The 25,002-nt window shown below is 43.8% G+C and overlaps 1 protein-coding gene across 2 annotated transcripts in view; it reads right to left on the reverse strand.

The window, feature by feature from the left end:
• TMC7 (transmembrane channel like 7) overlaps positions 1 to 25,002 on the reverse strand; it is a 52,043-nt gene that overhangs the window by 3,778 nt on the left and 23,263 nt on the right. For both annotated transcript variants that reach the window (XM_087417050.1, XM_087417049.1), the window contains exons 5-14: positions 22,746 to 22,828; positions 18,274 to 18,419; positions 14,830 to 14,977; positions 13,847 to 14,020; positions 12,085 to 12,242; positions 9,040 to 9,157; positions 8,628 to 8,725; positions 6,584 to 6,770; positions 4,494 to 4,624; positions 1,689 to 1,844 (exon numbers count right to left, since the gene is read on the reverse strand). In XM_087417050.1, the coding sequence (XP_087273176.1) occupies positions 1,689 to 1,844; positions 4,494 to 4,624; positions 6,584 to 6,770; positions 8,628 to 8,725; positions 9,040 to 9,157; positions 12,085 to 12,242; positions 13,847 to 14,020; positions 14,830 to 14,977; positions 18,274 to 18,419; positions 22,746 to 22,828 (1,399 nt within the window). The remainder of the gene's footprint in view (positions 1 to 1,688; positions 1,845 to 4,493; positions 4,625 to 6,583; positions 6,771 to 8,627; positions 8,726 to 9,039; positions 9,158 to 12,084; positions 12,243 to 13,846; positions 14,021 to 14,829; positions 14,978 to 18,273; positions 18,420 to 22,745; positions 22,829 to 25,002) is intronic.

Raw genomic sequence — 25,002 nt, forward strand, 5'->3', positions numbered from 1 at the left:
TCCCACAAATACCACAATTGCTTGTGGTAGTTATATTCTATAAATCTCCATGAATGCTGAATTAGTGAATTCTGAACCAACGCCCTAAGGGAAACACGGAGTTAGATTCCTGCGAGCCTACAGTCACAACATTTCGTCAACTGATCAATACATAACTTTGTTTCTGTTTCAAGACACCCTATTTAATATTATTGTTGATTCATTAACACTGAACTCACAGCCAACAGCACCATAACACCCTCATGCCTGAATGAAGCTTATCTAACATAGGTATTTTCTCTATAAGGCACATTCCAGCCTTCTTGCGCTCAGAACACAAGACAGCACTTCAGCACTGTGCTTGGGGGCCATTTAAAACGGTGAAATCTCCAACCCCCAAAATGCAAGAAACCTGGCATTAAATAGATCGCAAAAAAGATATTTATTTACAGTACGAGAGCTGAAACAAGAAGGCAGAGCGTCATCTCGTTCCGCCTCAGCTGGGAATATGCGTGCTACGGCTTGAATGTTTGTGTGTCCTCCAAAATTTGTATGTTGAAATCCTAATCCCATTGAAATCCTAATCCCAAGGTGCTGGTGTTAGGAGGTGGGGCCTTTGGGAGGGGATCAGGTCATGAGGGTGGAGCCCTCATGAATGGGATTAGTGTCCTTATAAAAGGGACCCCAGAGAGCTCCCTGGACCCTCCCCCCACGTGAGGATACAAGAAGTCTGCAAGCCGGAAGAGGGCCCTCCCCCACCATGCTGGCACCCTGATCTCAGACTTCCAGCCTCCAGAACTGTGAGAAATAAATTTCTGTTGTTGATCAGCCACCGAGCTGTGATATTTTGTTATAGCCGCCCGAATAGACTGAGACCTTGTGTGTTGGGTGACTCAAATTTTCTTCTGTTCTATGTGCGTCCACAAATTACCACAAAACCCACTACTAATATTGATTTTGGGGTTATAGAAATATTTTAGCGAGTAGGTACATTTGCACTACAGAAAAAAATAGGGAACTGTGACTAATGAGAATGGACTGTAATTAGAACAATGCCCATACAAAGTAAGCCCTCAATACACATTTGTGTTTAGAATGACTTTAACACTTAAAACGAATCACTGTGCAGCAAAGACCCTCGTCATCCTCATATACAACACTGTCATTTACTGAGCCTTTACAAAGGGCCAGGTCCTCTGCTAAACACTTTACAGGGGTCACCACATTTCTTTCTTCTCACAACCCCATGAGGTATGGGCCATTCGTATCCCCATTTTCCAGGTGAGGAAACTGAGGCTCAGAGAGGCTATGTGATGACCTAAGGCCACAAAGCTTATAGATAGATGGTAGAGCCAGGGTTCAAGTGCGTGCTCCTAATCTGGTGCTCTTCTCTCTGCCCAGTAATCAGTTCCTTTTTCAAAGAGCAAGTAATTTTGTGAATAATCAGTAGTAGTAATAATAGGCAATGTTTATTGGGTTTTTATAAGTGGGGAATCTGGGTAAGTGGCTTACATGTGAGTTCTTACTGAACCTGCTCAATGACCCTCGGAAAGATTTACTACTATGATGCCCATTTTAGAGATGGGAAAGTGAGGCTCAGAGAGGTTCAGTAAGTTATCAAGTGGAGCAGGTGACTCCCCACCTCCCAGCAGAGAGGAGCCCACCGCCTCATGGGAAATCCTCGCAGGGTCCAGGTGGTTCTCACTCACCAAATGATCATGAAGAAGGGCACCGCGAAGGCTTCGGATGTGATGCCATGGACCAGGGACTGCAGCGAGCTGGGGAAGGTGCTCACCGTCTTGGGGACCACGTCCCAGGTGGTGTTGAAGTTGGTGAACGGCCCGCAGCCTTTCGAGGAAGGGATGCTGACAGGACACAGATCGCGGGACTTAGGGCGAGTCGCACAGCACAGACTGAGCGTCCCCCCCAACACGCTCACAAGGCTCTGTTAACAGTGACCTGCGGGGAACCGCCTGACCTCATGGGCTTCCAGAATATTCAGGTCAAAAATGCTTACACTGGAATTTCATCAAGTCTCTAGACCTGACGTCCAGTTGAGAGGAAATAAGGACAGAAGAGCAAGTTAAATGACACCGTGAGGACAGAATCAAGACAAATCCAGAACGTGGGGATTCTATTCTCCAGTCTCTTAATCTGGAGGTGAGGAACCTGGCGTGGACACTTTGAAGAATCAAAGATTAAAAGAGACGAAGGAGACATAATAACCAATGGGTGAAACTTGAAAGATCTCATTTTTTAAATAAAGCTATAAAAGACTATTTTGGGACAATTGGAGAAATTTAAAATGGCAGGCATACATTAGTATTAATTTTCTTAGGTGTGGTAGTGTTATTGTGGATACACATGAAGGAGAACGTCCTTATTCTTAGGAGCTGCGTGCTCCAGTATTCAGGGATGAAAAAAAATGTATGCATAAAGAGAGATAAAACAAAAGTAGCAAAATGTTAACAATTGGGACATTCAGGTGAAGAGTAAACAAGTTCTCATTGTTGCTATTTCTTCAATTTTTCTATACATTCAAAATTTTTCAAAATAAAAAGTAGGGAAAAATTTTTTTAAATTACAATGGAAAAAAATTTAAATTAAAGCCCACAAAGAATTGCCTGGGGGCTGGCCCCGTGGCATAGTGGTCAAGTCCGGGTGCTCCACTTTGTTGGCCCGGGGTTCACAGGTTCGGATCCCAGGCGCACACCGATGCACTGCTCATCAAGCCATGCTGTGGCGGCGTCCCATATAAGTAGAGGACGATGGGCACGGACCTTAGCCCAGGGCCAATCTTCCTCAGCAAAAAGAGGAGGATTGGCATCGGATGTTAGCTCAGGGCTGATCTTCCTCACAAAAAAAAAAAAAAATTGCCTAAATTTACATCACAAAGTTCCTTGTGCAAGATTTTCCATTCCAGCCCTATTTTTAGGGATAAAAAAAAAGTCCTGGAAACAACCTAAATGTTTAAGGAAATGGATGAGCAATTTATGTTCCATTCATGCAGTGGAACACTAAAGAACCCCTGGGAAAGACACACACAGATAGAAGATGACCGTTTCCCCGAGGGAAACTAAGTAGTTGGGAAATTGAATTGGAAAATGGATTTCCACTCTATACTCTTTTATACTTTTTGAATTTTGTGCCATGTGAATGCATTTCTTATTTAAAAAAAATCAAAGCTAAAGAATATTTTAAAAGAATGAGAGTTCTGTATTTGCTGGCATGGAAAAGGGCACAATGTAAAATTAAGTGAAAAAAATAAGGTGCCAAACAGGATTACAACACTCTTCCATTTGTGTTTTTAAAAAATAAATACATTTTTCAGGGGCCGGCCCAGTGGTGTAGTGGTTGAGTTCTCGAACCCCGCTTTGGCAGCCTGGGGTTCCCAGGTTCAGATCCTGGGTGCAGACCTACACACCACTCATCAAGCTGTGCTTTGGCGTCCCACATAGAAAATAGAGGAAGACTGGCACAGATGTCAGCTCAGGGACAATCTTCCTCACCAAAATAAATAAACAAACAAATACAAACATTTTTCACAATGAATTTCTGGAATATTCATGAAATGTTAACAGTGGTTACTTTCGTAGAGTGGGACAAAGAGGTGAGAATAAGGAGAAATTTTTTCTCTTTAATTTATACTCTTCTGTACTGTTTGAATTTTTTATGTATATAATATATATTACTATAACAATAAAAAACAAGAAAAAATATATATACTCAAATTAGTTAAAAAATAACAAAATCTGAGGGACAGATTCCAAGTTCAAGAACTTTAAGGATGAAGAAACGGAATTCCATGAAAGTGTAAGTCAGGAATTGGCAAAGTACAGCCCACCAGCCAAATCTGGCTCACCAGCTGTTTTTTATAAATAAAGTTTTATTGGAACACAGTCATACCAGTAAGTTTATATATTGTCTAAGGCTGCTTTTGTGATACAACAGTGGAGTTGAAAAGTTGCTACAGAAACCATATGGCTCACAAAGACTTAATTATTTACTCTCTTAATCCTTAACAGAAAAAGTTGGCCGGCCTCTGGTATAAATGGTTATACCACTAGGGAGTGGCATCACCGGGGTGTGAACCCTCAACCTCTGATCCTTAGTCCATTTCTGCTTTCTTCATATTCCACACTAGACTCTACATTCCTTTCTGTTTTTTCCTACACCCCAAGTCTTCTACAATGACCACGTATTATTTTCATAATCAGAAACAAAGAAACAATCCCAAAGGGACTAGAAGAGAGGTCCTGGGAAAAGAGAGCTGGGGAGGACAGGCCTGAGTGGCGCACTCAATAACAATGCCAACCAAGTGGACCAAGACATTCCAGCTTCCGGAGAGAGACTGTGATACGAGGGTGGGCCTGGCTAAGCCAGGAGCGACTTCTGACCTCTGCGGGGGGACCACCGTGAGGAAAGCCAATAGAGAATGTAATGGACCCTTTAACATAAAAGAGGGACATGTCAAGAAGCAGAGAAAATGTTCTAGAAAACAAAGCCATATTTACCGTGCCATGCTGATTGTCAGAGGTATTATAGCCAAACACAGGCCAATCAACAACACCAACAGGAAGAAGAAATTAGAATTGGATGCTCTGAACTGCCTCGGGGAGGGTCTGCAGGTATAAATAAGACTCATCTAAGGGCAGAGGACGAAAGAGAAAAAATTAAGAGCAGTGAGTACCTCTTCCACAGATGAATGAGCAAATTCTCGAATTTCAGTGAGCATGTAAATTGGTATGACCTTTCAAGAGGAAGGTTAGCAATACAGACCAAAATGAAAAACGTTTAATCCAGACCTCAATATTGGGGAATTCATCCTGATGAGAACATAGGAAAAATGGGCCAAAATACATGCATACAGATATGTACTGCTAGAGTTGTTGATAACAGGGAGTAAGTGGAAGCAACCTGAATAGCGATCAATGGGGGTTCCTTAGAGGTTAAAGGGCACCCATACAGTGGAATACCGGGCAGCCCTTAGAAAGGAGAGAGAGCAGCCTTCTGCTCCTGTGTGGACTGTGAAATGAAAAGGGTAGATTTCAGAATTCTGCACTGCATGATCTCATTTGAGTGTTTTTAAAAAGTATTCTTTATAGAGGTTTAAATATGTATTAAATAGATCATTAACAATACAGCACAAATTAAGAGATACTTTGCTTGAACTTCTTACAAGCATATTTATTTTTCCTGTATATTAAAGATAAATATTTCCATCCAGAGAAAAAAGGCTTGAAGGAAATATCAAGTGGGGACGGGGAGAGGGTGCAGTAACAGGCATAAATTTCTCCTTAATAGTTTGAAAAGCTACATTACTGGGAGGGGGTATCGAGCTCTCCTGACTTTAGAGTGGCCGAAACATCTTGTGAGCCAGCGGGCACTGAGTACCAGGGACACTTGGTATCTGTTCTGGGGGCAGCCAGCCAGCCAGTCAGGCCGGGGTGTCAGAACTCAGCCCAGCGCCCGGGACCCCTTCCATGACCCCACGCTGTCTTTACCGTGCTACACACCGGGAAAGCACTGGCTAACCAACACCTTCTGGAAGGGAAGAACGTTCCTTGGAGCTTTCTCACATCCGTCTCTCCTTTGGTGACTTCAGCCAATTGAAGTTTCCAAATGAAAGCATCAGAAAATTCTTCAAAGGCCAAAACATCTGGGTAGAAAGTTTGGCCCAATTCAAGCCCCTGCTTGCCAGGTTAAGGGCTTAAGTGCTGGAGTGAAGTAAACTTGGGTTGAAATCCCAGGAGTCACATAAGCTGTGTGACCGTGGACCAGTTACTTAACCTCTCTGAACTTCAGCTTCCTAATTTATAAAATATGGTTAATAGCAGCACCTACTTCAAAGGGTGGGTATGAGCATTACACGATAATCTATGTAAAGTGTTCAGTACAGTGGGGGCATGTGGCATTATTATCATCTACTATTATTATTGTCATTATTATTAATACTATTATTGTTTCCATTTCTGAATCCTCAGGACTTGGCATAATAGGAAACCAATAAATGTTGGGCTTGTCAACAGAGGGTACCTTTGGAAGAAAGGATGGAAGGCCCTGTATACATATCTGTACTGCTTCAATGCTTAACAGGGAGCATATATTGCCTCTATAACAAAGAAGAAAGAAGTTCGGTCAATAAGCCCAGATAAGTTGGTCATCCGCAGGGCCACTTCACCCATGAAGCACTTAGTTCAGGCCCAATGCCTGGGGCCTGTGAGCTGTTCAAGGACCTTCGCTAATAATTGAGACCTGAAAAGAAATGTACTGGCTCCAAAATGTAACAGAAAATTACAAAATTTAAATTAATAAATGCTTCATTAAACATCACCAAAACGTACCACTGTCAACTAGTCGATCAACTGCAACTCAACTCTTAAACTCATTTAAATCCTATGAGCAAAACAATTCTTAACAAAACTCTCGAAATTATAAAAACATGAAATCCATGCAGTCTTTTTTCTAGAATAAAAACATATCAAATAAGGGATGTAAGTTTGATACATCTGCCGGGATGTGGGTGGGCGTCAAGCATACGCGTGCCCACTTACTTGCAGGGTCAAGAATGGTCCAGGGGATCAGCCGCCCCTCCTCTCCTTACCTCTTTCACATAAAAGATGATAATGAATTTCAAGGTCGCAATTGCTGGGAGAAGCGGGGAGAAAAACGCCCCGATCCAGCAAATGGTCTGCCCGTACACAATGCCCAGAACGTTGTCAGGAATGGCAAACTCCTGCTGCCCCCAGCACTGGATCAGCTTCGAAGAGGGGCAGTAGGTCACCAGGAGCCTGGAACAAACAGGACGATGTCCACAAAATCAGGGCCATTTCCACACGTTTCTCACGGAAACTGGCTAGTCGACGTCTAGAAGACGCGGAACACGGCCAACTCGAATCACTAAGAGCAGGGTCCGAGTCTCAGATCTACAACTCACCAGCCAAATAAATGTAGACGACTTCTTTGACTTCTTTGAGCCTCAATTTTCTCATCTGGAACATGGGGGGATGATAACACCACCTACTTCACCGGGTTGCGGTGACAATACGTGACACGAGCAGTCTCTGTGCTCGGGCTTGCCACTCAGCACAAAAAAGCAACGTGCATCCACGCAGAAAATGGCTTATGAGGACCTTACCACCTAGCATGCCACATCCCAGCATTCTAGAAGCTTCTTACAGAAACCCTAGGACCAGGGGCCTGAGATAAACAAACTCAGTTATTCACTGTAGTATTGTCGTGTATTAGCAAAAATACTGGAAACAACCTAAATGCCCATCAGTAGGGGCTTCATTGACAAATTATCAGCTATGGATCCAGTGGAATATTATACAGTCCTTAAAATAAATGAGGAAAATCCATGTGTCCTGACATGGAAAGTTGTTCACGCTATTTTGTTCATATGGGGGGAAAAAAGCAAGCTGTGGACCAATGTGTATGTACCGTGATCCCATTTACAGGGAAAAAGAACACTTCACCAAGACTGTGTGTTCACTTACACGCACATTTATGCAAATGTGTGTTTTTATCTTTAAGCTTTAAGGACTGCTGGATGTACCCCAAAGTGTTCACAATGGCCACCTCTGAGGAGTGGGCTGGGATTGGGGGGTTAGGGGTTCGGTAACAGAACAGAACTCTCGCTAGCCCCCAGACTTCTGTATTTATTTGAATTCTAAATATTTAAAAAATTTTAGGGGGCCAGCCCCGTGGCCGAGTGGTTAAAGTTCTGCACTCTTGGCTTCAGTGGCCCGGGGTTCGCAGGTTCGGATCCTGGGCGCGGACCTACTCTACTCATCAGCCGTGCTGTGGAGGCGACCCATATACAAAATAGAGGAAGATAGCACAGATGTTAGCTCAGGGAGAATCTTCCTCACCAAAAAAAAAAAAAAAAAATTTTAACAAGCACACATTCATGTCATATTTGTGTAATTTTTTAAAAAAACAGTTTCTTTCTTTAATGTTTATTTTTAAGGACTTACTGGACCTCTGATACTCCTGGGTAATTTGTACCTATGGGTAAAAAAGGGATGAAATGAACAGAGTTTCACTTAAAGCTCAAGGAGATGCTGAGAATGATGATAAAAACAACAGCACAGTGACGATGATCATGACGGCGATAGTTAGCATTTTGTTGAGTTCTGTGGCATGGAGTGTTCTCAGTACTTTTATCAGCTTTTTCTCATTTAATCCTCACAACAGCACTATGAAGAGGGTACTTCTAACATCCCCATTTCACAGGTGGGAAAATAGGCACAGAGCTTAAATAACTGGGCCAAGGGCCCATGGCCAGCAAGTGGCAGAGCTGGGGCTTGAACCCAGATCAGGAATTGTGGTGTCCAGTGCAGCCTGGAGGGTCTCCACCGACAGGGCCCGTGGCTGTGCCAATGGCTGGAAGTCATCCCCCCGGAAGCCTCGTGGAAAGCAGTGCCATTTCCGCTCTTCGTGCTGCCTTTCGAGGGGGCACCTAATGGACTATGGGGTCGATGGCCTGGAGCTGATTGAAAGTCACCACATGGTTGTCAGTGGTTTCCAGGGACTGTGGAATCATCCAGCACTTTGTGAAGAGCAGCTGTGATGGGAGCCTCCACGGGGGATGGGAGTGGACGTGGGGGGGGTCGGGGGGAGATAGGGGCACCCCTCACACTTACTTTCTAGGAAAATCCACAAAAAGCGTCACAGCCAAGATGATGATGAGGTCGAAGATCATCAGCTTGTACATTTCTTGCCCAACTTGGGTCTCCCAGCACTGAAACCAAAGAGATGGAGAGAAAATGAGACCTGCCTTGGGGTAGAGAAGCCAGGTTCTCAGACTCCTCCCAACGCCCTTTCCATCCCCAGATGCTGCTGTTTCTGGAAGCCATCAGCTGATGCTACTCTGAGCTCCAACACAGACTTCGGTTTTCAAGCCCTTAGAAGTGCCTGGTGTGTCAGACTCTGCTACACGAGAAAGCAGATCAACTGGGATTCAAACCCATGGCTTCAAGGGCTGTTCTCTCATCCCTGAGGCTGTTACCCCAAAATGACCCACCCAGCAGGACGCTCGTATCCCCGCAGCCTCACCGGGTAGAGTTTCTGGTTGTAGCCACAGAGTTCACAGGAATAGTTATCACAGGATGTAATCTTGGAGCCCAGGGTAAACACCAGCACACAGATGGTGGCCAGCCGCATAAAGACACACCTGCAGGGAAAAGAGCGGGGAGAGAAGATGGGATGGGGAGGCCTCAGGGCAGGCTGGCCCCTTGGACCTGGGGCTAGAGAGCAGAGAAGCTTAAAAGAAAACCCACAAATAGGTACAAAGTTTCTGTTTGGGATTATGAGAAAGTTCTAGAAATGGATTGTGGTGATGGTGGCACAACACTAGCAATGTACTTAATGCCACTGAATTGTACACTTAAAAATGGCTAAAATGGGCCAGCCGAATGGCACAGTGGTTAAGTTCACATGCTTCACTTCGCGGCCTGGGGTTCATGGGTTCAGATCCCGGGCACGAACATACACACTGCTTATCAGCCATGCTGTGGCGGCATCCCACATACAAAAAGTAGAGGAAGATTGGCAATGGATGTTAGCTCAGGGCCAATCTTCCTCACCAGAAAAAAGAAAAAAAATGGCTAAAATGATAAATTTTATGTTAAATATATATTTTACCACATTTCCTTTTATGGCAGGAAAAAAAATCAGAAAGCTGGGAATTCCTGAATCCACATTTATGTAGCCACACTACAGAACATTACACGTTTCTGAAAAGAACTGAGTCTTATAAGTATCAGCTTTGAGAGATGTCCGATATATTGAGAAGTGAAAAAAGTACTTTGCAGAGTTTGTCGTAGATATGATCCTATTTTTAAAAGAAAACAAAATGTGTGAACTTGGCATAAACAACAGGAACCATGCAGATGAGGGCTGCTTGGGGAAGCGGGATTCGAGAAATGAGGGCAGACAGTGCTAATTTTTTTTTTTTTTTTGAGGAAGATTAGCCCTGAGCTAACATCTGTTGCCAATCCTCCTCTTTTTGCTGAGGAAGATTGGCCCTGAGCTAACATCTGTGCCCATCTTCCTCCACTTTATATGGGACACCGCCACAGCATGGCTTGACAAGCAGTGCGTATGTCCGTGCCAGGGATCTGAACCTCGAACCACAGGCTGCCGAAACGGAGCACACGCACTTAACCACTACGCCACCAGGCCGGCCCCAGTGCTAATTTTTTTTTAAAGATGCTTTTCTATTGTTTGGTTTGTAATTATAAAAAAAAAAATAGAAACATTAACAAGTGGGAGGGAAGAAAAGGCAAACCCACACCATCTGCTCACTCTTCTTATTCCTCAGCGTGCCCCCTGACAGTACATGCCTCCTAGTGGGAGACGAGTACCCTGCACCACCGAGGAGGTTTCCATAAATGAAAACTGAAACGGAGTCTAATAAAAGTCTGAATCTACACAGGAGTTGACAGCAATGACGGGCCACAGAAAAACAACACACACCACGAAGAAACAATGAACTAAATACAGACTAGTGGACATTCTACAAATGCCCCAGTTTCTTCCACAAATGAATGGCATAACAAGGGGAGGGAGATTCTTAGAAGAACAGAAGGGGCTTAAGAGACATGACTAAGTGCAGCGTGTGGTCTTAGTTTGGATCCTGGTTTGAACAAACAAGTAGAGACGCATCTGCAAAAAGGGGTGATGATGGTTATGTTAAAAGTCCTGGGGCCAGCCCGGTGGCGCAAGGGGTTAGGTGTGCGCGCTCCGCTGCGGTGGCCCGGGGTTCGCAGGTTCGGATCCTGGGCGCGCATTGACGCACCGCTTGTCAAGCCATGCTGTGGCGGTGTCCCATATAAAGTAGAGGAAGATGGGCATGGATGTTAGCCCAGGGCCAGTCTTCCTCAGCAAAAAGAGGAGGATTGGCAGATGTTAGCTCAGGGTCGATCTTCCTCACACACACACACAAAAAAGTAAGTCCTTGTCTCTTAGAGACATACTGAAGTGTTTACAGGTCTGAGATTTGCTAAAAATAATCCAGCAAAAGTGGGAGGAGTAAATGAAACGAGATTAGCAAAATGTTGGTAATGATTGAAACTAAGTGGGGCCGGCCCCGTGGCTTAGCGGTTAAGTGCGTGCACTCTGTTACTGGCAGCCGGGGTTCGGATCCTGGGCGCGCACCAACGCACCGCTTCTCTGGCCATGCTGAGGCCCCGTCCCACATACAGCAACTAGAAGGATGTGCAGCTATGACATACAACTATCTACTGGGGCTTTGGGGGAAAAATAAATAAATAAAATTAAAAAAAAAAAAAAAAGAAACTAAGTGATGGGCAGTGGGGGTTCACTAAAACATTTGCTCCATTTGAAAATTTCCAAAATAAAATGATTGCTTTTAAAAGGTGCAAACACAATCTGAGGCATCTGAGAAGCAGAAAGAAAATGCTCTGGTTTCACACGGTCCCCACCTGGTCCCCTTCAACTCGTTTGTGTTAATTAACTCCCTGGACCCTGCTTTACACGTGTTATGTCTTTATTTTTAATTTTTTTTATGCAACTGAATATGTATTTAGAACGAGAAGAGACATTACAACAAATTATAAAACGCCAACTGTAGCACACACAGCTGGTGACCTGGCCATATTTGCTTGGCACTCACTATTCCAGCAAATGACTCAGGTTCCTACTGCAAGCGCTTATAACTCTCCCTCCCATGGGGGCAGTGGGATGGAAGCGTGGAGAAGTTAATGCCTCTGGGGACCACACACCCTTAGGCAGCAGAGGATAAATACCTGGTTGGGTGGGGAAACTCTAAGGTATTTCTCACACAAACTCCCACGTTATTTCTAACACCTTCAGAGCAACGCCTCCTCCAAGGGCCCCACCCCACGTCCTCAGTTCTCCATGTTCTAACACATGAACCAAAATATAATACTGCTGAGTAGACGCTTCAGTCAAAGAGATTTCACGACATGCGCAAAGTCTGATTCACTCATGGGGGCCGTCTGAAGGTTGAAGAGGATTCTTGGCTCAGCAGGAAAAAGTGCCACACCTGATTAGCACTGTCCGCCAGGGGCACGGGAGTGGGCAAGTGATGACCTGCTTAGCATGTCTAGGCATTACCTAAGGATCGTCAGCCGGATCTCAAAGCCTGGGGAATAATCCTCATACTGGATGATCCTGGCGAAGATCATCGGGGTAATGAAATTGGCCAGAGTGATCACAATAGAAGGCAGGTACAATATCAAGAGGTTCTCTCCAAAAACCATCTTGTCAATTTCCTGTGAAGATAACAAAACTGGTCAGGAGTACAGCAAGGAAAGTTGCATCACAAATGAATTGACCTTAAGAACTCAACTATACGTATGTCAAGTCATGATACTGTACACCTTAAACTTATACAGTGTGGTATGTTAACTATATCTCAATAAAGCTGGAAGGGAAAAAAAAGAACTTAACTATACATGTTTAGCAAACAAACAAAACAAAACATATATGTCATTCAACATGGCCCCTAAACATAAGTTATCTCCTTCCTTGGGTGTTCAAATAGAGCAACCATGATCCAGTACCATCCTGGAAGAAAAATGCTCTCTATTGGATTTATTAAGATGAAGTATAAAAAAGTCCACGTAGGGGGCCGGCCCGGTGGTGTAGTGGTTCAGTCTGCATGCTCCGCTTCGGCAGCCCGGGGATCACAGGTTCAGATCCTAGGCATGGACCTACACACCTCTCCTCAAGCCGTGCTGTGGCGGCGACCCACATACCAAATAGAGGGGGATTGGCACAGATGTTAGCTCAGGGACAACCTTCCTCAAGCAAAAAGAGGAAGATTGGCAACAGATGTTAGCTCAGGGCCAGTTTTCCTAACCAAAAAAAAAAAAAAAAAAATCCATGTATCCTGTATCAATGGGCAATTTAAAGTATTTTCAAGGCTGTATTACCAATTGACTTGGAATAGCCATTCTCTGCTTCTTCAGAGTAATAACATATACGGCTATCTGGGATAAAACTAAATTTCCTGGCCTCCCTTGTAGCTAAGTACAGCCACCTGACTAAATTCTGGCCCAAGGGATGTAAGCATAAGTTTTAAGTGCAACCTCCAGGTCATGCCCCTGAGGGAAGGGGTGTGCCTCCCCATCTCCTTCACCTCCTTCCCACTGGCTAGAATGTGGACACGGTGAGCTACTTGTACCATATAGAAGAGGGCGTACCCTAAGGATGGCAGAACCAAAGATAGAAGGAACCTGGGCCCCTGATGATTGATCTCATGAAGCAGATGTACTAGAACAACTTGGATTTTCAAAACCTCTGTTATTTTAGGTAAACTGAGACCTCAGCTAGTAAATATTAGAGTTGGGGATTAAATCCAGGAAGTCAAGCCTGGGATTTGAATATTGTGGATTCCAGGAGGAATTCCAAACACTCTATTTTGGATGATTTTTTTTCTTTTTGTGAGAAAGACTGCCCTGAGCTAACATCTATTACCAATCCTCCTCCTTTTTTTTTCCCCTTTTTCTCCCAAAGCCCCAGTAGATAGTTGTATGTCATAGTTGCACATCCTTCTAGTTGCTGTATGTGGGACGCGGCCTCAGCATGGTCGGACAAGCAGTGCGTCGGTGCACGCCCGGGATCCGAACCTGGGCCACCAGTAGCGGAGCACGAGCACTTAACCGCTAAGCCACGGGGCAGGCCCCTGGATGCTTTTTGTTTCTGTTTAGAGTGGAAATTGGTCGCCTCTGATTGTCGGTTCTCTGTTAAATTAGCCAAACTTATATCCCCATTTGTAAAACAGACATGATGATAGTATCTGCCTCAGAGGTTTGCACGGCACTTAGCTTAATGCCCAGAGTAAGACTTAAATTGACTTGCATGGCATACTTACTTTCTTCATGTGTTCTTGCGAGAATATAGTTGCTGTATAGATTGCGTAAAAGCATGCCCCTAAAACAGCCAGAACAATACAGTTCAAAAACAGTCTCAAAGAGTAAATCTTGATCGTTTCTTCTGAGGTCCTTTCTGCTATTTTCTGCCGTATTCTTTCTTCCTCCAGATCTGCCTGAGGACCAAAGAAAAGTCATTGGTGAGCACCGGGATGAAGGGCTATTTGGGGGTGGAGCCTGTGAGTCATCATACTCTCCCCATCCATCTTTAAGACTTTCCTTAAATATTCATCTCCCCCAAGACACCTTCCCAGACCAAGCCCTATTAGTTTTCATGTCTACTAAAGGCCTAAGTCAAGGTCGACCCCCCTATTTAAGACAGCAATTAGACTTGGCAATAAATGTGAAGGCAGAACAATAGTCTATTCATGACGTTCCTTCTATGTAGTATGCATTATTTCTTTAAACAAATAATACACTTGTTTGATTCCTTCTATCTTACTTTATTAAGCTTTTGATATAATCGGCCCCTCCTCCTTTTTTTGGTGGGTTTGGTCAAGATGCTATTTATTATTCGTTCTCTCCTTATTCATTTGGAAATTCTCTTCTACTTTTTCATGTTCTCTCCCCTCCATCTTTTCACCATAGCACCTCCTCTTAGTCTATTGCTCTTGGTATGAACAGTGTTCACGACAGGCTCTCATCAGGTGGGAAAACAACAGTATCAGGTGGGGGGTTGGGGGGAGGGAAGACACCATCTCCCCCCACCCGCTGTCGTGTCTCCGTCTCCCTTCCCAGCCCCAGTTCAGCAGCTCCACGCCTGAACATCCCAGGAAGCTGTTCTCCGCAGAAAGCTCTTGAAGGTGACATAGAGGAGACTCACTAAGCACTGAGACAGCCTGACCCCTCCTAGCTCCTCTGCAAGCTGCCGCCCCGCCTCCCGGGGCGCGACCCCGCAGGCGGGAGAGAACCCGGCAGCACTCACCCTGAGCTCGTACTGCAGGCTACTGTGCTTTAGGTCGGCCATGCTGCGGTTGGTGATGCAGAAGTCCCAGCCGGCGAAGATCTTGTTGCAGTAACTCTGGAAGTGCTCCTCACTCCGGATCAGGTTGACCTTGAAGCCTTCCACCGACCTGACCCCCAAACAACAACAGAATACAGGCCCATGGATTGGCTTTGTCTCAAATTAAAAAGTTACACGTGGCTGCGTTTTCTGTCTATTTCGACGCGGTCAAGTTTTGGACCATTCTAAATATATGTGTCAGCTAACCAGGCATCTCATTGTTGAAAATCATTTTCTTTCATCCATCCAATGGCTCTTTTCACAGCTGGAGTTTGGAAATAAAATCCAAACTCTTTAACACAGCCTAGAGGTCTTGCATGATGCCATCTTTCTTCCCTATGGCCTCTCTGCTGTAACTACAATGGCTTTTTTCCCTTTCCATAAACACACAAACCTCTCCTCCTGCCTCAGGGCCTTTGCACTTGCCATCCCCTCAACCTTCTCCCAGAATGGTTCTTCTCCTGCCTCTTCCCATGGCTGCCTCCTTCCCATCCCTCAGGCTTCAGCTCAAACATCCCCTCCCCGGATTCCCCACCACTCCATCTGAAGTTGTGACTCCCACATCAAGTTAGTCTCTTCCATTTCCTTCACAGCAATGAAGCTAATCTGCAATTATCTTATTCATCTGTTTACTTCTTGTAGCCTCTTACCCTGACTAAATGCTAAATTCCTCGAGGGCAGATACCCCGGTTGTCTTGCCACCTATATATCTAGAATGTCTGAACCATAATGTGGCCACTATCCAATTGATGGATAAATGAATAAATAAATGACTTAAATAGTAAATTAACCAAATATTTGGTGAGCACCGGTTTAGGTCAAATGCAACTCTGTTGTACACTTCATAACTGTTTTTCATTCAGATGCTTTCATGGAAAAAAATATACCCTGGCACTTGACATAAAAACATCAAAATGCCACACGCTTTAGATGAAACAGGGTATTTTTAGGATTTGCAACTGAGCTGTGAAGATAATAGAAGTGGAAGGAATTACAGCAATCAGTCATTCTGCCAAAGGTTCACAGCAAATAATTTATATCAGAACCACCCGGGTGCTTTTCCAAAATGCAGACTCCTAGGTGGTTTCATAAGCTGAGATTTTTAATTCAGTAGGTCTCACGTGGGGTCTAGAAGTGCATCATTTTATAAAGCTCCATGGTGATTCCGAGGTCCCATCTCAGTTGAAAACCTCTGATTTAGACCAAACCTACATTTTACAGATGAGAAAGCTAAGATTCAGAGAAGGGAAAATTATTTCCCTAGATCCAGAGAGTTAGTGGCAGAACTGGGGCTAATTTGATGATGACAATGATGATGATTTTAATTTAACAAACGTCTACAAGGTGCCAGGCCCAGTGCTAAGTTCCTTACCTGCCTTGTTGCAGTTAATCCTCCAACAAACCTCCCAGGTGTGTACATTTCACAGAGAGGCTCAAGAAAGTGAGGCTCAAAGAGGTGAAGGGATGTTTGAACCTGGGTCTCTGGACCCCGAAGTCCATGCTCTTTGCCATTCTGTAGGCTTTCCCCATTACATCACACCCAGCCCTCCCTCCAGTCTCCTCCAGGAAGCAATCAGGGCCCTGAGACGGAGGAGCTTGAGTAAGACCCGGAGGTGAATTCACTGTTAGGCTAATACTGCTGATTTCTTCTTCAGGGCCCCTCCCAAGGCCCTGGGAGTGCCTCCAGCAATGTGTTCATATGATCTTGTTTACATTTTTTATAATTTACAAAAGATATTTTTGTATTCTTTGTCTTAAAGAGGGCCCCTCCAAACTGTCTAAACTGCAGGTCCGTAAAACCTTGGTGGAGGGATCTGCCCCCACCACCATCACAGAACAGCAAGGCCAGAACCCCAGTCAACCAACATTTCATTACCAAGGATCTCTCTGCCCTCAAAATGAGCCACTGTTCATGCTCATCAGTACACTGTCCATGTGAGTGGGGGATGGATGCATATCAGCTAACTTTCATCTCATAGATTCTGACTCAGGATACAAGTGCCCAGCTGGGCTCTGGGGCTATCTCTGTGGTGGTGAACTCTGGTCTCCATGGACAGCAAACTCAGTCCCCACCATCCCAGTCTCTTCTATGCCCATGATAAGGAGCTTTACATCCCCATGGCTTATAGCACTGCCCATGCTCTCCTATGGACAATGAAGTAGATAAGAGAGGTGCCCACCCATGACCCTGTCTGCCAAGCAACCCCCCTGGGGCAGACAGAACAAGCCATCCATCAGAAATGTGTGGTTCCCCTTTCATAGTACAGTGTTAGTGCTGGGAAGTGGCTGCCAGCCAGGGACATTTCCCAGCCTCCCTTGCAGTTAGCTATGGTCATGCGACTAAGCTGTAGCCAATGGAATGTGAGCGGTGCGCATCACTTCCAGGCCTAGCCCATAAACACCTTCCATGTGATATTCCTCCATGGTTGTGTTCCTTTCCAGCCCAAAAGGAACTTCAAAACCACATGCTGAAGATGGCTGAACTTCAGTCAACTTGAGTCCCAGAATGACTGAGAAAGAGTCTACCATACTGACCTGTGCCCCACTTAGAACTTCCTGTAAGAGAGATATACAACTTCTATTATACTTGGGCCATTGTACTTTTTGGGGACAGTTGTTGGTTAGTAATAAAGTAATTAATATGCTTTTCTTTTCTTTTCTTGGGAATTGGCATCTCCCACTAAACCACTTGTCTACCATGGGAAATGCCATGTTCTCATATGATCCTAACCCGCTGGCCACAGTCAAAGGGCCAGAGGGCTGAACAGTTGAATCACAGACACCTTGCTCCCTGTGGCCACAGATGAAGGGTCAGGATTGGGTACCTGAATGAAGCAGAGCCAACAAGTCTCTTCAAAGATTTCTGGACCTGTGACCCAGGGAGTCCACATAAGGAAGCCGCCACCAGGAGAATCAGAGATGAAGGAGCCCTTGCTTTTGGTTGTTTCAAAGCCATACCTAAATCCTTTCTGTAATTTGGAGTGTCCTCCCTTCCTTGGTTCTCAGAGCCCCTCAATTCCCCTTTGCCTCTGTTAGTGAGAGCTGGGTTTCTGCCATTTGCAACCCAATAGAGACCTGGTTAGCGTACACACCAGATCAAAGATAAAGTTGAGGGGACGGCATTGGCGAGTGTGTGCAATAACAACTGATTGAGTAACTCCAGGCTGCTGCTCCAGCTCCCAAATCCTGCCTCCATTTCCTCCAGGTCTCTTCAGCCTCCAACACACTCACAACCCTCTCCCCACAGAGCCCACCCCTGGACTCTGCCCATCCTTTGGGCAACAGCTCCCAGAGTCCACAGACCTCCAATAAACTCCAGCCACCAAGGGCAATTCACAGAGAACACAATGAGAAGATAAACTTTACCTTTTCACTATCCAAAGAAGGCTCAGGGTGAGGTAGGCAATTGTGCTTAACAAATAGGCCAGGGGCAAATCATACGTGAAGTTCTGAAATTTCACCCCGTCAATGGTGTAATGTCCATAAAAGAGGCAGGTCTCCTCCAAGAAACCCTGAAACAAAGCCAAGGACATGAGGTCAGACTGGTGAGTTCACCGCAGGGAACCAGGAGGCCAGTCTCTGCCTCAGGGAACTCATATTCCAGTGTCATTGCTCATCCTTGAATCCCCAGAGACTGGAACAATCCCAGAGGTATAAGGGGTGCTCAGTTAGCGTCTGGGGAATAAAGCAGAGATAAAACCTGAGCATTAAAAATACACAGGCATATGACCCAAAAACGAAATTAAGAAAACAATTCTATGTGCAATAACAGCAAAAAGAATAACATACTTAGGAACAGATTTAACAAGGGAGGTGTAAATCTTATATTCTTAAAACTACAAAACAGTGTTAAAAAATTAAAGAAGATCTAAATAAATGGAAGAACACCCCATGTTCATGGATCAGGAGATCCATGGCCATACTCCCCAAACTGATCTACAGATTCAACACATCCCAGCTGGCCTCTTTGTAGAAACCGACAAGCTGATCCTAAAATTCATATAGAATGGCAAGGGACCCAGAATAGCCAAAACGATCTTGAAAAAGAAGAACAAAGTTGGAGGACTCACACATCCCAATTTCAAAACTTACTATAAAACAACAGTACAACAGTGTGGTATTAGCATAAGAATAGACAGATAAATCCGTGGAATAGAATTGAGTCCAAAAATGAATCCGTACATCTATGGTCAATTCATTTTTGATAAGGGGAAAAAGCAGTCTTTTCTAGAAATGATGCTGAGACACTTGGATAGCCACAGGCAAAAAAAATGAAGTTGAATCCCTACCTTACACCATATTTAAAAATTAACTTAAAATGAATCAAAGACCTAAATGTATGAGCCAAAACTATGAAACTCTTAGGAGAAAATAGAGGGCTAAATCATCATGACCTTGGATTTGGCAATGAATTCTTAGATATGACACCAAAAACACAAGCAATAAAAGAAAAAATACATTGGATTTTATCAAAATTAAAAACTTTTGTGCTACAAAGGTCCCTATCAAGAAAATGAAAAGACAATCCAGAGAATGGGAGAAACTACTTCTATCATATATCTGATATATCATATATCTGATAAGGTACTTATCTAGACTATGAAGAACTCTTATAACTCAACGATAAAAAGGTAATTCAATTAAAAACTGGAAAGAGGATCCAAATAGATATTTATTCAAAGAAGATACACAAATGGCCAATAAGCACATGAAAAGATGCTCAGGTCATTGGTCATTAGGGAAATGCAAACCAAAACCACAAAGAGATTCCACTTCACACAAACGAGGATGGCTGTAATCAACACGTCAGACAATAGCAAGTGCTGACAAGGATGTGGAGACATCAGCACCCTCACACACTGCTAGGGAGGATGCAAAATGGTGCAGCCACTTTGGAAAAGTCTGGCAGTTCCTCAAAAAGTTAAACATAGGATTACCATTTGACCCAGTGAATCCACTCCTAGGTGTAGAGCCCAAAAACTGAAAAGATATGTCCACACAAAAACTTGTACATGAACGTTCGTAGCAGCATTATTCATAATAGCCAAAAGGTGGAAACAACCCAAACGTCCATCATGAATGGATAAACAAAATGTAGTATTTCCATACAATGGAATCTTATTTGGCCATCACTAGGAATGAAAGACTGATAGATGCTACAACACGGACGAACCTTAAAAACATGCTAAGTGAAAGAAGCTAGAGACAAAAGACCACATATTATGTGATTACATTTATATGAAGTGTCAGGAATAAGCATTTCAGAGAGACAGAAAGTAGATTAATGGTTGCTTAGCACTGGTTAGAGGGGGAATGGTAGGTGATGGTTAAAGGATACAAGGTTTCCTTTTGAGGTAATGAAAATGTTCTAAAATTGATTGTGGTAATGGTTGCACAACTCTGTGAATATACTAAAAACCATTGAATCGGACCATTTAAATGGATGACTTGTATGATATAAGAATTATATCTCAATAAAGCTGTTACCAAAACAAAACAAAAAAACCCAAAAGTGCCCTATGTGAAAATACAGCACAGAAAAGTCCCTGACTTCTTATGGTGGGAATAATTGAAAACCTCAAACTCCTCCTTGATAGCAGGAAAATTCTAGGAGAGTGAGGAAGAGAACATACACAGATGGCAGAAATAGTATAGGCAGCACAGAGATGTTCAGTACAGCATTGTTTATAAAGGGGGAAAACGGAAGCAATCTGAATGTCCATCAAGAAGGCACTGGCTAGATGTGAGAAATCCATACTATAAAATAGTAAGCAAGACCATGTAAATGCAAGAGAAAGGTTAAGAAGGCTATGAACCATGCTGTTACAGTTCAGTGGCCTCAGGGGAGGGGTACTTTCACTTTTTATTTTATAAATTCTATATTTTTTATGATAACCATGTATTCTTATACTGAGCAATTAAGTAAATTTTTAATAGAAAAAAAAAATGTAGAAACTGAAGACTCCATCTTTTTACCTCTCCTGAAGGCAGGGCATACAGGCCATAAAAACTTGCCCAATGACATGAAACCTGTTTATATTGCCTGGGGCTGATATCAGGGCTGTCAGCAATCTCTCAAAATAAGGTAACATTACAGGGTGAAGGTCCCTTGGGCCTGGAAAATAATTTTTCTGATTTGATAATGAGCTTGGCTCAACTGCTTTTAGTAAAGACAAACCATTGTGAGACCTCTCTGCCTATCTCTCTCTCAGGCCTATTTAAATCTAAATTATTAATAATAAAATTAAAATTTTATTTTAATTGTCTTGGTCCCACGGGCCACATTTCAAGTGCTCCAGAGTTAGTGGCTATCGCATTTTATAGCACAGATCCAGAACATTCTCATCATTGTAGAAAATTCTTTTGGACAGGGCCATTCTTTATCATGCATACTTTATTGAATATTTATGATCCTTTGTGATTAAGTGCATCTAAGTCTCCTATAAAATCTTTCCTATAAAGAATAAGGTTATGGTGTGTGGAAATCTACAAACAGAAATTCCTCTTGTGAGATATAATCTAAAGAAATGGGGCTAACAGCAGTTTTGGGACTTGATCCTACTTTGTTTTCACCAGCAGTGTGACCTTGGGTGAGTCACTGAATTTCTTGTCTCCTTGCACCGTGGACATTTGCATAGTATCGGTTTTCTCATTTGCATCGTGGACATTTGCATAGTATCAGTTTTCTCATTTGCCTCATGGACATTTTAACACCCACCTGACAATTCCCCTCAGTAGTTTTGAGGAAAACAAGAGCTCAGAGATGTAAAAACCACTTTTTCAAAATCAAATGCAGTGGATAAACTCAAAGCTTTCTACCTCTCTATTCAGAAAAGTGAAGTTCAATGACGTGGCATTTTAAGATTGTAACTTTCAGAAGGATATTTTTATATATTTGTATTTTTTAAGCACCTAAAGGAGTGGTTCTCAACCAGGGGCAGTCTTGTCCCCCGGGAAACATCTGGCAATGTGTGGAGACATTTTGGGTTGTCACAACTGTGGCACTGCTACTGGCATCTAGTGGGTAGGGGCCGGGGATGCTGCTGAACACCCTACAGTGCACACGCCAGCCCCACAGCAAAGAATTATTGGACCCAACATGTCAATAGTGCCGAGGTTGAGAAATCCTGGTCTGGAGGGCAGAGACGGCCACTTTTCATAGCTGCAATCTTATTTGCTGAAAAAAGTGGGATACAAAAATGAAAACTCACCAAAAAATCATTTTTTAGAAGGAAGAAGACAAAAAAAACCTTTTAGAACTACAATAAGAAGGAGGCAATTAATTCCACTTTAAAGCAAGTGGTGTTAACCTGGGATTAACAGACTTCTAAGAGATTTTAGGGAATGTGTGTCTATGTGTACAAACGTGATGTGTGCATACACATATAAGGGTATATGTGTGCACGTGTGCATCACGCATGTCGTGTGTGTAATTTCTGAGGAGAAGAGCCACGGTTTTCATCCAGGTGGTCGGGGACCTCAAAATGTTAAGGTTTTTCAATGTCAGAGAAATTAAATAAATTCTCTCTGGGTTTATTTTCACTGAAATTTCTTTCGATGGGGGAATTCAGTATTTTGTCGCAGGTCAATATGAAGGTGGCAGAGACTGGGAAAAGGTCAGTGGTTGAAACTGACAAAGCATATTTCCTGTATATTCTAGCAGGGGCTGGGTGAACATTATCCTTGCTGATGAGGTCACTGCAAATCCTGTTTCTTTTACTGGGACTTGTGTGAACCGGTGTTTGACTCTTACTGCAGACATTCAGGAAACCGATCTTTAAATTAACCTATTTGCAGTATATTGAGGGTCCAAATGCAGAATTATGTTAAATACTTACAGTGCCAGAGAGCAAGTCTACGATATAACTATAAAAGTAAATGAGTCCAGAGCTACTTATGGGATATATTGTGCATTGAATATCTGTAAAAAACAAAAAACAAGAACATCAGTGGAAATCGTTTCACAGTCTCTATAACTTGTCCATCATCATTTGTGTATATGTGCATGTATATGTATATACACTTAGATATGTCACATATAACTGTGTACAGATGTGTCTGTGAATTTGTGATTTTCTATCTGTAGTCCAAACCCCAGTGCACCAAGGACAATAGCATTCTTCCCTTTCACTCTTCTCCCCAAACATCCGGGGATATATGTTTTTTCTATACATTTTGTATGTGGGTTCACTTACAGTAATGTTTTCTGCTTGTATTGGTATTTTGTGTTTTGGGGTTCATGTTTGCATATGTTTCGGAATATGTGATTGATATAATTGTTATTGCATTTTAAGCACATCCAATTTTAAAAGATCTCTATGTGTGTGTAAATAAACATGCAGTTTTATTCAAAATCACATATATTTACATATGTGTAATTAACTGAGAAATTGTTGGAATACCAATTTTAGTGACACTACCTTATCCTTGAACAACTAATTTGCTTCCTCTGTATCAGTCAACTATTGCTGTGTAACAAATAACCTCAAAGTCTCAGTGAGTTAACACACCAGACATTTACTTTTGCATTCACGGATCTGCAGTTTGAGTTCATTCGGCTGATTTAGGCTGAGCCAGGACGGACTTCAGGCTTCCGGTTCGGCTCAGGTCTGCCCCATATGACTTCATTCTGGGGCCCAGGCTGAAGAGGCAATGGCTACCAGGGGATGCTCTCCTCATGGCTCTTCTCATAAGGCGAGCCCACCACACAAAGCCATTTCAGCTAACACTGCACTGGACAAAGCAAGTCACGTGGCCAAATGCAAAATCAATGGGGCAGGAAGTATTCTCTGCCCACAGTGGGAGGCCCTGCAAAGTCACAATTACAGGGGAGTGACAAATTGGGGAAAATAATCCAAACTACCACCCCTTCTCTGGACCTTAGGTTCCCCTTTGCTAAAATAAGGGAGCTGAACCAGTTATCCAAGGCCAATTGCAGCTCCGCCATTTTAGAATCGAACATGCCTGTGTTCATTAATTCATTCAACAATCATTTCTTAATCCTATTCACCGGGTAGATATTGGGGCTAAAAAGATGAGTAAGAAGCAGTTCCTGCCCTTGAAATGCTCGCCATCAAGTGGTAGAGAAAGACAAACAGCAGTTAGGTTTATACAAGGCGCTCAGATGGTTGCATGAACACAGTATTATGTGCAGAGAGGAGGAAGACGGTCATTCTATTTGGAGAGGCGTGAGGAAGATGGAAGGAGACGCCTGCCACTCGGCTCCTCACTCACCGGCCTCTAGCCTAGAGGTCAGCAAACTACCGCCCGGGGGCCAAAGCTGGCCAGCTGGCTGTTTTTGTCAATCAGCGTTATCTGAACACAGCCACACCCATTCACGACATTTGTCTATGGCCACTTCTGGGCCACACGGCAGCGTTGAATAGTTGCAACAGAGACTGTATGGCCTGCAAAGCCTAGAATATTGACTCTCTGGCCCTTTAGGGGAAGTTTGCCAACCAGCCGCGCCAGGCCCTTCGTTTCCCTACTACGCTGAGCTACTGTCGAGCTCTGGACCTTGGCAGCTGCTGTTCCTCTGTATGAAGACGCTTCCTCTAGCTCTTCAACGGCTGCCCTCTCCTCAGCCTCCCGGGCTCGGCTTACATGTCCCTGTCTTCACAGGGGGCTGCGGGGACCCCCCAGCTCCCAGGTCCTGGTGTCCAGCCTGTCAGCACCTTATCCTTTCCCTTCCCCCATGGCCCGATTTATACCCTATACGCTTCTTCACGTGGTCACTTCCTTACCGCCCATCCTCTGCTAGAGCGCATTCACGCTGTGGATGCAGGTGTGGGGTCCCTGTTGAAGTCTCAGTGCCTGGCTCAGGGCCTCACACACAGTAGGTGCTCAATAAACACTTGCTGAAGGCACGACGAAGGGAAGGATGGTGAGAAGAGCTAGAGAGGGACTTCCGATCCTTTCTTTCAAGGACAAAGTTTACTAGGTAAGTTAATAAAAAAAAAGTGCGTGCGTGCATGCGTGCAAGGTGGGGATGGAGTCAGAGGAAATAACGAGGAGAAAGAAGAGATGCGAGGTGACCACGCTTAGAGTCCAGCTCCATTTTCTCCAGGAAGGGGGCCTCCCCAGACCAAGGGCCTG

This window comes from Ceratotherium simum, chromosome 26 (assembly GCF_057802395.1).
Source record: "Ceratotherium simum simum isolate JZ-2026a chromosome 26, ASM5780239v1, whole genome shotgun sequence".
NCBI classification, from domain to species: domain Eukaryota; kingdom Metazoa; phylum Chordata; class Mammalia; order Perissodactyla; family Rhinocerotidae; genus Ceratotherium; species Ceratotherium simum.